Raw genomic sequence first — 13881 nt, forward strand, 5'->3', positions numbered from 1 at the left:
ACACCCCCTCCCACTCCCACCTCCTTTCCCTGATCGCAGTGATGTCAGTCTCAGGGGTGGAATACAAATTCCCTACCCTGGAGAGGGACGCACAATCCAGGCGGGAGCCACGCCCTCTTCCCCCCTCCTTCCTCCCGGACTCCCTGCCGCCCCAGAAGAGCAGCTGGTCCTGTGGATAACAACCCTTCCCCCACTCTACTCCCCAGTCACGAGTTGGGCAAGGCACTAAGATGGAGAATTTATAGAGGAGCCCTAAGGTGGGGTCCATTGTTCCGGGGGGCTGGAGCTGTCCCCGGTGCTGGAGGAGCAGACCCAGGAGAGGGGAGCCCAGGGAGGAGGGGAGCCGGCATCAGGGGAGACCGGGAGCGGGGAGTTAGGAAAGAAACGGGGGAGAAGAAAATGGCATAGGAACAGCTGGGCAGGTTGGGGTGGGATGGAGGGAGGTGTAACGGGGAGGGAAGCAGGTCACAGCCTGGGGGAAAGGGCAGAGGGACCCCGAGAGGAAAGATGCACGGGGGGGCGGAGAAGGGGAGAGCGGGTGGGATGAACGCAGAGAGGAGTGTATCTTCCAGAAGAGGAACCAGGAAAACTATGTCTCGCTGGCATTTGCCGACGCCCCCTTCCCTCCCTCTGGGGGGCTGTGTGTATGAGTGCGTGGGCAGGGAGGGTGGGCAGGGAGGCGCCAGCTCTCACGTGTCAGCTCCTTGAAGACCGGGCCCGTTTAATTCAGCATCTCGCTGTTCACAGTGTCTAGCACAGTGTCTTGCTCATACATAGAAGGTGCTTGACGGATACTCTTCAGATGAACACTGATGCCAAGAACCTCCGGCAAGAGTAGCTCTCGATTCATTCAGAACCACACAGTCAAGCTCCCCTATAGGGCAGAAACGCCATCACCCCTCCCGCTTCTCCCTGTTCCCCCCGCCCCCCCTCAGGTTCCTTGAGTGGGACTGGAATTGAATCAGGGAGCGAAGAGAGGTGGGGGAAGCACATTTGGGGGCCCTTACTCCCCTAAACAACTATAGTATGGATGACCCGTTTGCTTCATGATCTCGAGGGAGCTTGCCCCCCGCCCCATGCTCTGGGCCCACTCACAGCTCCCCCTCAACGCAGGGAGCGTCTGCTGACACCCAGCCTCCTGGACCGAGCAGCTCTTGTCCGCCCGGCTCCCCGACAGGGGCTCCAACGCTTTTGTAGAACACCCTGCCTCCTGTCATTCCCTTCTTCACCCGGAGTGGGGCAAGCACAGGGGTGCTGGCGTGTCTGAAAAAGGCCCCCACGGAATCCCAGCAGCCCCCTGCTCAGCTGTCACAGCGAGCAGGCGTCTCTTCTAGAAGGGAAGTAATGGTGACAGCACTTAGATGGCACCTACTGTGTCCCAGGCCTGGTTCCAAGTGCTCTGTATTGACTAACTTGTGTAAGCCTCAGCACCACCCTCTGACGGAGGTTCAATGACTATCTCCAAATAAAGACGGGGACCTAGGCCCAGAGGGTTAATGACTTGCCCGAGCTCATGCAGCTAGACAGAGATCTAGCTGAGATGGGGCCGGCTGCCCGGGGCCCTGGCCAGGTGGCTCATTTGGTTGGAGCATCTTTCTGGACACCAGAAGGTCGCAGGTTTGATTCCTGGTCCAAGGCAATGGAGGGATGTTTCTCTCTCCCCGCTTCTCTCTCTCTGAAATGAATAACAACGGATCCTCCAGTGAGGATTAAAATTTAAGAAGCTCCTCGTGGGAATGGGAGAGCGGTCAAGCCTGGCCTGTCTTCGTCCTGTGTCTTCATTTGAGCCCTGAGTGAGAGAGGTACTTCTTTCTGCTGCTTGATTCACTGTGACTACCTTCCATCCTTCTTTAGTGTGGGTGTCTGTGGCCTGAAGCCATATTTGGTGGGTGCGTATGTTTGAGTGTGTGTGTGTGTGTGTGTGTGTGTGTGTGTAGACATGATTACACCTCATCATATGACAAGGAGGTCCTCCTAGTAGGGTCCCCTAAGGTGGGTGTGTGGGGGAGATGGTAGAGGACCCAGTGCTGTGTGGTCAGAGTATGTGATGCCAGCGCCGGGGAACTGAGAGTGCAAACACATCTGGGAAGTAACTTTCCACTCACCTCCCTCACCCCCAGGTCTTTCCTTGCTTCTAATCTGATCTTGGTATTTATGGAGACGATAAACAGATCACGCCCTCTGAGGATGGACTGCAGGAAGACCCCACTGCCCCGTTGATCTCATTACCCCGTGTCTTGTCAGCAGATCTGCCGCCCTGCTGCTCATTTAGGCTTGGGGCTAATCATATTAATTGAAATATTAAACATTCACAAAAATGAATTATAATGAACTCCTCTCACTCCTCTTCCAGTCAGCCATTGGGAAGTCAGCTGCCCGCAGCATAATCCCTCTCTTAGTTTGTGGTCCCCAGATGGAAGGCTTTAGTCTTAGGGGAGAGGCAGGGTTTAGGGGAGAAGAGGCGGGGCCTCTCACAGGCCCTCTTTGCTGGGTGACTGTGGGCACATCCTTGTTTGCCTTTAAGCCACCAGGGAGGAAGCCCTGGGCGGTGAAGACTGGGGGAAAGCCCCAATGACTCAGAGGCCCATTCCAGGAGGAAATGAGGCTTCAAAGCCCGGGGTCCCCCAGGGTGCTTTCTCTGCCCACTGTCCCCAAGCCCCCCTCCTCTCCTCACTCTTTCTTGTTCCACTGCACTCAATGCTAAATTGCCCTACATAAAAAGATGATTTTTAATTGAATTTATTGGGGTGACATTGGTTCACAAAGAAGATTATTTACTTTCTAAAGGGAGAACTCACTCCTGGTTTTAGACGTAGGAAGGGAGAAATGCTGAATAATTGGGCTAATTTTCAGAAAGGGCAAAAGGTAGTAGTGTTGTGTGTGGGCAGAGTGGCTAGCCACCAAAATGCTTGCTGGCCTCACTAATTAAAAACAAAGTGAAGACATCTGCAGCAGAAAGTACAAAAAATTGATACTATAACCTTCCTTCCCTCCAGTGGTTCCTACCTCAGAGGGAGAGGCGGACGGGGCCAACACAGCGTGCAGCAGTGAGGACTGAGATGCCGTTAAGAAAATAAAAGTGGGCTCTCCCACTTACACACGTGGGGACTTGGGATTTGGGCCATGAGAAGCGCTCAGTCAAGAACGGCTTGATTGATTCTCAAAGCACAAGAAAATCATAGACCAGCAGAGGAGGAGATGAATTACTTTGGTTTTGGGGGTCAGGGATGAAGAGAATAGTGCGTGCATATGCAGGTGTGTGGGGGTAGATTTGCCAGTCTAGACCAGCGAATCTATATAATTTAAAAATTTCTAGGATCCACATTAAAAAAAAAAAAAATAGAAAGAAACAAGCCTGGGGGAAGAAAAGGACAGAGGGACCTCGAGAGGAAATTAAATTTTTTATTTTTTTAGAAAAATATTTATTGCTGAAAGTCCCCCAGAAATTACTTTTAATAATATATTTAATTGATGTATATCCAAAATATTATTCAACATGTAATCAATATAAAGATTATTAATGAGATACATTTTTTTTATTAAGTCTTCAAATCTAGTGTGTATTTTACACTTACAGCACATCTGACACTTACAGCAACATTGCACATGCTCAGTGGGCACAGGTGGCTTGTGGTGACCACACTGAATGGTGCAGCTCTAGAGGTTCCACCATTAACTACTCTGGGGGGCAGAGGGTGGAGAGAGGCAGGTCGTGGCCAACAGGAACCATCACGTCTGATTAATCTCTGCTCCTGCCTGAAAAAAATCACTTCTGACAGATGGCAGCTTATCTGCCTCTCACTCTATTGACTCTCTCTCCCTAAGAACTCAACCAACCAAAAGGACTGCTCACCTGGACGGGGTTCTTGGGAAGAGGCCTGTAGCCACGACCTAATCTGCTTCTTCCAGGTTTTTCTTGGCTTGGGAACTGCCAACATTTTCACTTCTCCTTTTAAAATATGTTTTTATTGATTTTAGAGAGGGAGGGAGCGAGAGGGGGAGGGGGAGGGGAGGGAAAGGGGGGAGGGGGAGAGGGGGAGAGGGAGAGAGGGAGAGGGAGAGGGAGAGGGGGAGGGAGAGGGGGAGGGAGAGAGGGGGAGGGGGAGAGAGGGAGAGAGAGAGGGAGGGGGAGGGGAGGGGAAGGGGGGAGGGGGAGAGGGGGAGAGGGAGAGGGAGAGGGAGAGGGGGAGGGAGAGGGGGAGGGAGAGGGGGAGGGAGAGGGGGAGAGGGAGAGGTGGATGAAAGGCTGCCTCCTGCAGGCTCCCCACTGAGGATGGAGCCCCCAAACCCAGGCCTGCGCCCTGACCTGGAATCAAACCCGCAACCTCTTGGTGCATGGAATGATGCTCAACCAACAGAGCCATATCCGCCAGGGCAACGTTTTCACTCTTCCTCAGTCTTTGCCCAGAGGATAGGGGCAGACCACCGAGAGACCCCAAGGCCAAGGCCTAATGCAGGGCTTGTTTTCCGGGCTCTGTCCTTGCTCATTGGGCAGCTGCTCACAGATGCCCCTGTGGGGCTCTCTGCTCTGGCTCCCAGAAGACCGCTGCTGGGCAGCTCCCTGGGGCGTAGAAAAGTGCGCCCCGAGAGCCAGGCCCCTGCCCTTCCCAGGCTGCTATTCGCAGCTCTCCGGCTTTATGTGTCACTTCCCTTCTTCATTAGATACTAGAAGGACGCATCCGGAAGGCCCACTGCCTTTCCCCGCTTCTACTCGATTGGAATGGAAGAAATAATTTAGAATTTATGAGGATCAGGTTAACCTACACAAGAAAGTGAGTCCAGGAGGGGAAACTTTGGGCAGGATGTTCCCCCAGGTCCTTCCCAGCATCTTTAGTCTGAGACTGTTTCTTCCTTTGCAGAACTCGGCTCATCTCACTCCATCCTGCGGGGTGCTTTCGTGTTGAGAATCCAATAGTTCAATGTCGAGGGTGTACAGGACAGAAGGAAGGGTTCGGCTTCCCGGCGGGCGGAAAGGGAAAAAGCCTGGATCCTCTTCCCCTGCTACCAGGCTTCATCCAGCTTCTGCCCAAGAGAGGGCCAGGAACCAGATTCTGGGAGACTGCCTTTCCAGTTTTGCTCTAGAAATAGGAAATAAACTATTTGAATTTGGGGGATGCCGAGAAGAAGGGCTCATTGCATATACAATCAAGTCGGGAAATAAGTCCCCCAATCTGGGGAAGGAAGTCCTTTTTTTATTTTATTTTATTTTTTTTTAAATATATTTTATTGATTTTTTATAGAGAGGAAGAGAGAGGGAAAGTTAGAAACATCGATGAGAGAGACATCGATCAGCTGCCTCCTGCACGCCCCCCACTGGGGATGTGCCCGCAACCCAGGTACATGCCCTTGACCGGAATCGAACCCGGGACCCTTCAGTCCGCAGGCCGACGCTCTATCCACTGAGCCAAACCGGTCAGGGCAGGAAGTCCTTTAGAGACCCTCCTGAGCTCAGGCCCCAGCTCCATAGCCGCTCCAAATTGCTTCGCTCAGCCTCCTCCCCGCGGCCGGAGAGGGGCGGGCTTGGGGGCGGGGCCTGTAGGGGCGGGGCCTCCTCCGCGCGCCCGTCGCCTTGACGACCACGACAAGATGCAGACGCTGGAGGACGGGCAGCTGGGGCCTGACCCCGGGGCGCTGAGCCCCGAGCAGCTGGAGAAGCTGCGCGACTACAAGGTGGGTGCGCTTCCGCCTTCGCCTCCACCCAAGCGCGGCTCCCCCAGGATGAGGGCCCAGACAGGGAGGAGAACCCCGAGAGAGGGGAGCCTGTTCCCGATAAAGGGGGGAAGGCCCGGGAGAACCCCGGCGGATCCCTGGACGGAGCTCTGGCGTGCGCCTCCAAGTGCAGGAAGAACTAAAATAGGGACCTGGACCAAGAAATGGACCGAAATGACTGACCGATACGTTACCTTAGATACAAACCAGGTGTTCCCGGCAATGGAGACGCGACTGTAGTTCAGGCGCTTAAGGCCGAGTAGGAGGCAGCAGGGAGCTGCTGATCTGCCAGACAACAGGGCTGACCGGTTCAGCTGTCCTGCGAAAGGACCGGGTAAAAGCGCGCCTTGCTCCCCAGCCCTTCACACCACCAGGGCTTGAACCCCGGCATCTGCCTCCTCACGGAGCGGGTGACACTTTGCTCTTGTCCCCAGATTCAGACGCGGATTGCTAACGAAAAGTACCTAAGATCCCACAAAGAAGTGGAGTTGCTGCTAAGTGGTTTCTTCAGGTAGGTGATATTCCAGGCTGGCATGGAGCAACGAGTGGCGAAATTGTATCCGACCTGGGGATCGATGAGCGTGAGTGACTCTCTTCTTTAAGCACCCCCTATTGCTTCCTGTAGGGCCTGAACGTTACAAAATATCATAAGGTTTAATTTTTCCCAACTCTGGGATTTGTGGCATCAGGGTTTTCTTGAGTTATCTCTAGAGGTTTCCTTCAGTTACCTCTAAAGTCTCAAAAATATTAATATTCATGCACTGTAACTGTCAGGGTAACTATATACTGTACCTTGTGACACTTGGAAGAAGGAACGGGCATGGTGAAACTCAACGGGCAGCCACTGGGCCTAGAACATCATTCTCCTCAGAGACTCTTAATGAAATCATTAGAACTTGAAAACACTCAGGTGTCTGGCCCTGCCCTACCTGAGAGCATAGTTGCAGAAAGACTGAGAGTTGAGTCACTCCTTGTAAGTCTTGGGGGAAAGGCCATTTTCCTTTGTATCCTGGGGCATGCTCTCTTCTTCCCCCACACTGCCGTTCAGCATGCCACTTTTTGAATAGAAAAGTCTCCTAATGGGATGAAAAACAAAGAACCGAGGGGGAGCAGCAAGGGGTGAAAATAATAGAACGATCTCAACTACTGTTCAGCTATAGACACATAGGCAAGGTTTAAATAATAATAATAATTGTGCCGGGCCAGCACAGCCAAGGGCTCGGGGAGCCTGAGGGAGGGCCCACGAAGGATGAAGAAAAGACAGAGAATAAGCTGGGGCTTAGTGGATCTCCTGTGGTTGGCTGAGGCCACAGAACAGATCCAGACTGCAAGCTGATGCTTTATTTTATAGTCAGAGGTAAACAAGGTAGTGGTCACCATAGTTACAATGTTCTTGTGAGTTTCACTTATTTTGGCAGCACTTGCTGCACCTCCCACAGCCCATTAGCTACCCAGGAAGGATCTAGGGAGCAGTCACAAGATCAAGCTTAATTATGCTAAGAGGGCTGTGCCCTCTAAGCTGGGACTTGTTTGCGGCTTTGCCAGCAGGTCAGTCCGAGGCTTAACCCTATAGCCGCTCCCTACAAATAATGGCTTCCGTTTGCAGGCACTGTGTTGGTGTCCGACATTAGCAGTTATCACACTGTATTGTAACTGCATTGTCGATCTTCGGTTTCTGTCCCTGGACCTAAGCTCTAAGCTGGTGGAGCCATGTTTGGTGTTCCCAGTGCCCACACTGTGACGGCATTGGTACACGCTTGCGGATCCGCCCAGCGACTCTACAGCAGATAGCTTATCATCACTTCCATTTTACAGGTTTTCAGCCTAAGTTCTGAGAGGTGAAGTGCCGCCTCCAAGCTGCTGGACTAGGACCCAAACCCCGGGTTTTCCCAATTCCCACTTCGTTGCCTTGCACGTGGGAGCTGGGAAGCTGGTGGGGCTCCCCCTCACTTTTCAAAAGACCTGGAGAGCGTGCCCTTTCCTTCCCAGGCCCCTGTCTCTCCTGGATTCCACTGTTCTTCACATTTTAGCCGTTTCTCCCAGGGGTGGCAGATTCTCAGAGGGCAGGAAGGGAAAGAGCAAGGGAAAACGGAAACCTGTCTGTGAAGGCTGGTTTTCGTTGGGTCTGGGGTAAGGCCTGGGCAAAAGATGGTGTAGGGCAGTGGTCGGCAAACTCATTAGTCCACAGAGCCAAATATCAACAGTACAACGATTGAAATTTCTTTTGAGAGCCAAATTTTTTTAACTTAAACTTCTTCTAACGCCACTTCTTCAAAATAGACTCGCCCAGGCCGTGGTATTTTGTGGAAGAGCCACACTCAAGGGGCCAAAGAGCCGCGTGTGGCTCGCGAGCCGCAGTTTGCCGACCACGGGTTTAGGGAGTCCTCTGTCAATGTCAGCCCTGGGGGTCAGGCCATCACTTTTTGTATCTTTTTTTTTCTTAAATATATTTTTATTGATTTCAGAGAGGAAGGGAGAGGGAGAGAGAGAAACATCAACGATGAATCATGGATGGGCCGCCTCCTGCATGCCCCACAGTAGGATCGAGCCCACCACCCCGGCATGTGTCCTGACTGGGAATCGAACCTTGACCTCTTGTCACAGGTGGATACTCAACCACTGAGCCATGCTGGCGGGGCTGTACCTTTTTTTCTAAAGGGAAATAAGAATCATAGCCTTCCTATCGTGGGGAGTGTGGAATCCAAGTTAGGAGTAATTCCATCAGGAGGTAGATGATAAAAGCTTGAATCAAATCACCGTCTGTCTGTGTTGTTCACAAATGAAAGGATTAGAATCCTTGGGGGGTGAATGAAGTGGGCGTTGATTTAGTCACCTGTCAGGGATGGCCCTGCTTCTCTTCCAGGAAGCTTCCAGGAGCTGGAGCGCCGTGCCTAGCTGCTTAGGGCAGCCCCAGGCACCTTCCCTTTCCTTCCTCCTCATCCCCTTCCCCAGGCCAGGGAGGGCCACCAGGCTTTCCCATTTGCTGTTCCCGAACTCCCCTACCGGCAACCCTCTCAGCTCCTTTTAGGCCTTGCTCTTTCTGGGGTGGAGGCGGGAGGGGAGAGGAAGTGTTTGAAGTTTGGGCTGCTGTTGATGCTCTTGTTATTTCCTTTGGGTGGTGCCAGGATGAACCAGAACCAGGCCCTCATCTGTACTGGATGCTTCAGACGGTCCTTCCAGTGAAAGAGAGGAAGGGAGGAGAGGGGGCAGAACCCTGGGCGGCACACCTGTCTTCACCTGTGGTGCAGGCCTCTGCTCTGGGCGCACGCCAAGCCATAGAAGCTCTGAGCTGTTTTTGTTGGGAAGCAAGCTCCCCACGTGGGTTTTCTGATCCTAGTGACTCATGGCCATTCAGCCACAGCTCTCTAGTCTATACGGATACACACAGTGTAAGAACTCTTTTTTTAAAAAGTATGGTTTTTAAAAATTGATTTTTAGAGAGAGAGGAAGGGAGAGGGGTAGAGAGATAGAAACATTGATGAGAAAGGAGCATCATCGATGGGCTGCCTCCTGCACTCCCCCTGCTGGGGGTTGAGCCTGCAGCCTGGGCATGTGCCCTGACCAGGAATGGCACCCGTGACCTCTTGGTTCCTGGGTCGACCGCTGGGCCACATGGGCTAGGCCAGAACGCTTACATTTTGACCTTGAATTTTGAACCTGAAAAAATGGAAAGAGTAGGGATTTAGGCACCCAGAGAGTTCAGGTTTTAGGCTGGAGACAGGATAGCAAAGAGTGAAACTTGAGAAAGGCTTTATTAAATGTTTTTGTAAATACCCAGGCAGACGACTCTTCCCCAATACAGCACTGATCATATCATTCCTTGGCTGGAAAAACTGTCCATGGATCCATACCACTGCTTTTTTTAAAAAAATATATTTTATTGATTTTTTACAGAGAGGAAGGGAGAGGGATAGAGAGTTAGAAACATCGATGAGAGAGAAACATCGATCAGCTGCCTCCTGCACACCCCCTACTGAGGATGTGCCCGCAACCAAGGTACATGCCCCTGACCGGAACCGAACCCGGGACCCTTCAGTCCGCAGGCCGACGCTCTATCTACTGAGCCAAACCGGTTTCGGCCATACCACTGCTTTTTAAAAAAAACAAAAACGTTTTATTGAAATACAGAGTACAGAAAAGTGGCATATCCTAACCTGGTAAATCTCACAAGCGGAGGCGCACAAGGCACCAGCATCCACATGAAGGACCAGAACCCGGCTGGCACCTCAGGCCCTTCCAGTCACTTCCCCAAAGGTCGCTAGCACCCTGACCTGAGAGCACAGGTCTGGTCTGCCTGTACCTAAACGGTTTCCGTGATCTGTACTCATGCCTGGCTGCTTCTGCCCAACAGTGTCTCGTAGACCCCCGTTCCCTTTTCTGTCTCGTATTCCACCGTGGGACTAGGCCACACATTGCCGCTGTCTTTTCAGTTGAGTGTAAACGTCTCTCCCGGACCTTCATGAACCCCATAATAGAGCCTCCTTAGCTTTCCACTACTCCCTTCTTGTGCCCCCCTAACTCCGGCCAGACCGCACCTCCCCGGTCATCCCACTGACCTCATGGAGGGGCACTGACACGCCTTGAGTGCTCTTCTGGATCCTGGGGGTACAACGGGGGATACAACCCAGACCTGCCCTCAAGGAGTTCACCATCTATAGAGCACAGGGTTTTCATTTCCCAGTCCCTGTGCTTGGGGCTTGCCTGGGTCTGGAATGCCCTTGTCTCTCAGCCCTTGTCCTGCTCTGAAACCCCATGTGCACCTCAAGGGTCTTCGCAAGTGCCAGCTCTGTGGAGATCTCGGGGTCCTGCTCTCAGTAGCCTCCTCTGTCTGACTCCCAGCACACTGATACCCTCTTAGCACTGCCTGGAGGTGGCCTTTTGGACACTCGGGAACTTACCCATTGCCTTTTACTTGACCGTAATTTCTTTCAGGTGGGGCTACATTTTATTTTTATTTATTTTAAAATATATTTTATTGATTTTTTACAGAGAGGAAGGGAGAGGGATAGAGAGTTAGAAACATCGATGAGAGAGAAATATCGATCAGCTGCCTCCTGCACACTCCCTACTGGGGATGTGCCCGCAACCAAGGTACACGCCCTTGACCGGAATCGCAGGCCGACACTCTCCACTGAGCCAAACTGGTTACAGCTACATTTTATCTTTAAAAATATCCCAACCTCTCTCATCTAGTACAGTTATTTACCCGTAGTCTGTGCTCACCAGTTCGCAAGCTGAACTGGAAGAGAAGGGAAGCAAAATCCTTAGTGCTTGAGGCCCAGGCCCTCCAGGCCGGGGAGGCTGGGCAGCCACAGCCATGAGGACCGGCGAGAGCGCCGGCTGGGAACCACAAAACCCGGGCCCTCTCTCCCTTTCGTTACTGGCTTTCTGAACTCGGGCAAATGATTAACCTTTGGAAGGCTTGGGACTTCATGGTGAAACCTACTCAGGAGGTGGTGGGGTTGCAGTCTGCCCCGCTGGCTGCGCCCCTCCGGACGGGCAGCATGCCCTTCGTCTTTGCTGCCCGCCCTGCCTCGGTCTCTGGTTCTGTGAACACGGTTGCTGAACATGTGACAAGCTCCCTCTGGCTGCAGCACAACCTCACCCGGCCATGGCCGCCTGCCATAAAGCCTGCTTTCCCTCCCCACCCGTCCCTTCGTGTTTTCCAGAGAAATGTTTCTGAAAAGGCCAGAAAACATCCGAGAATTTGCTGCAGGTGAGTGAGGCGGGGCCCATTGCGAGTGTTCGATAAACCAGCCCAAGGAACATTCTTGTGAATTTAGACTCGGACAAGCCCAGGGCTCTCCCTGTAAGTCTGGGCTATGTCTTCACCCGATGCCCCCCAAGGGAGCTTGGTCGTTTCCTCAAAATGGGGACAGGTAGGAAATGAGCAGAACTTGCTTGCGGGGAGAGTTGAGGACTTGGAGATTCCCTAAGGAGCCTAGTGGCAGCTCCTTCCCTGGGAATCTGGAAGCAGGGCTCCCTCCACTCCCCCCCTCCCCCCCCCCCCCCCCCCCCCCCCCCCCGGCTGCCTGCCTGCCTGCGCATGAGAACCACCTGGGAGCTTTTAAATATCACACGGAGGCCGGGCCCACCCGGAGGTTTGGATTTAATTAGTCTGGGGTGGGGCTTGGCCTCCACAGTTGTAAAGGCTCCCCAGGTGACTCTAATGGGCTCCGCTGCCCCAGATGGCTTACGGTCAGTGGTATTTGGAGGGGAGGGGCTGGGCCGGCGGGTTCTTGGGCCGTGAGCCCTGAGAGTTGGTTACATCCTCCAACCGTTTCCAACTGAACCGAAGTACGTCTTGGCTGCCACCGCAGATGCTGCCTCTGGTTCACGTTATGCCATGAGTCTAAAACCCTCTTCTGTCGTCATTCTCCCAGAGCCTGTCTCCTCTGAGAGCATCTTCCCAGAGAGGGCGCGATCGCGCAGACAGGGGCTGGCAGGCCCAGTGGCGACAAGAATAACACTTGGCATTTATTTGGGCCCCAAGATGGGCGGGGAGGGGGGGACAGAAAAGCCAGAGCTCAGCCCTCTGATGGCCCCCTGTGCGTCAGCAAGCCTAGGAGGGCGGTGTGGAGGGAGGGGGCCGCCCTGTGGAAGCTCCTCTGGGGAACACTGGCTGGCGCTGGGGGCCCAGGACTGCGGGGGGTGGGAGGCAGGACTGCGGGGGGTGGGGTGGTGGTAAAGGGGGCAGTGATTTCAGGATTTGCTGTGACATCTCATAGTGGCAAAGCGGGGCCACTAGTCACAGCCTGCTAGGACCGAGCCAGCCTAACTTTTCAGCAGAGTAAGCTGCCCCCCAGCCTTTGTCTCTTGGGCTTAGATGATTTCTTCTCTTTGATTCTTATCCCAGACTATTTCACGGATCCAAGACTTCCCAACAAGATTCACACGCAGCTAATTAAGGAGAAGAAAGGGGCTTAATTAGCAGAATCACGATGCTCAGCTGCTGAGAGCCACCAGGAAGGATCCAGCCCGGGGGTGGGTGTCAACCTCCTTGTAGACAGAGGCTCCCTCCCTCTTGTGAACAGAAGCACTGGCTTCTGGGCCCAGAGTGTGAGAGAAAGCAAACGGAGAAGCAGAAGTTTCATGCAAGTGTTTCGTTTTCTTGGCACTATTTTGGGGATTAGGGACTGAAGAGAGGCGCAGGGTGTGTCTAGCATGTCTTCTTACGGACTGTGGTGAGATGGAGAGAGAGGAAGTGGGAGTAGTGAGGGGTAAAGAGAGTGACAGGGGGTGGGGGTGGGACCTGCTGGTATCCAGTTCTTGCTCCCTGATTGCAGAATGGCAGTGTGCTCTGCAGAGGTCTTCTCCCCAAGTCCTTGGTGGTGGGGGCCAAGGGGCCCTGGGAAAGGTGGGGGCACTTGCCCTCTGCATCTGGGATCGGGCGCTTTCCTACTCCCCTCCCCTTCACACCAGGCGAGGCCATTAGGGCCCCACACATTTCCCAGGCAGGATGATCTGAAGTGATTTTCAAGGTTGGGGTTTTTTCTTTTTTTAATGGGAGGTGGGAGAAAGCCACAGTCCTGATTTAGCAGAGCCATTTCTGTCTTGCAGGGCATCTGGAAGTGAGAGTCTGTTGTCATCAGTGTGGGTTTCCAAGCTGCCGTGGGCTCTGTCTACTTTGCAAAGGCTTTTAAAGATACTCATTAAAAACAGACCTTCCTGCTGTCTCTGCTGCATTGCACTCAGGAGGAGGGCTGCGCTGCCCCTGCTTTGACCTGGTAGGCAGTGGGCCGGTCTCTCTTTTGGGGGCAGCCCCTGGGCCTCTCGGGTCAGCCAGCTGTTTCCATATGTGCCCCACTAGGTGGGCCCCCCACCCCTCCAGGCCACCCACTCCCAGAGCCAAGAGTGGATGCAAGAGCAGGGCTGGGGCCCTGAGCTCCACGGCTGGTGGTGCTGAACCAGGCCACCCTTCTGAGGCGGCTTTTGTTTTCTCTTGACCTTACCGCCTGGGTTACTGTCCGGAGTGGGCAGGTGGTTAACTTTTATCTCCAGAGAGACCATGAGAGGAAGTGGGCTGGAAGGACAGCAAGGGAGAATGAGGCTAGACATAGCAAACCCATTCAGGGTCAGTGAATACTGGTAAGTGTGAGCCTACCAGGTGACTCAGGGGTGGTAGACCTTGTTCTTGAGGATTTTTAGAAACGAGACCTCCGTCCATTTGGT

The 13881-nt window shown here is 53.4% G+C and overlaps 1 protein-coding gene across 2 annotated transcripts; it reads left to right on the forward strand.

Moving 5' to 3' along the window:
* Nucleotides 1-5546: 5546 nt before the first annotated feature.
* Nucleotides 5547-13402, forward strand: RIIAD1 (regulatory subunit of type II PKA R-subunit domain containing 1). 2 transcript variants are annotated; one of them, XR_013959437.1, is made up of 5 exons: nt 5547-5670; nt 6144-6220; nt 11379-11425; nt 12566-12693; nt 13270-13402. XR_013959437.1 is itself a non-coding variant. In XM_080648295.1 (4 exons), the coding sequence occupies exons 1-4, from the start codon at nt 5587-5589 to the stop codon at nt 12634-12636; spliced, it is 279 nt and encodes a 92-aa protein (XP_080504421.1). In that variant the 5' UTR covers nt 5547-5586; the 3' UTR covers nt 12637-12702. The 2 variants fall into 2 exon arrangements, 1 of the variants encoding a protein (XP_080504421.1); XM_080648295.1 differs by lacking the exon at nt 13270-13402 and having other exon boundaries at nt 12566-12702.
* The last annotated feature ends 479 nt before the right edge of the window (nt 13403-13881 follow it).

This window comes from Plecotus auritus (genome assembly GCF_963455305.1).
Source record: "Plecotus auritus genome assembly, chromosome: 12".
Taxonomy (NCBI): domain Eukaryota; kingdom Metazoa; phylum Chordata; class Mammalia; order Chiroptera; family Vespertilionidae; genus Plecotus; species Plecotus auritus.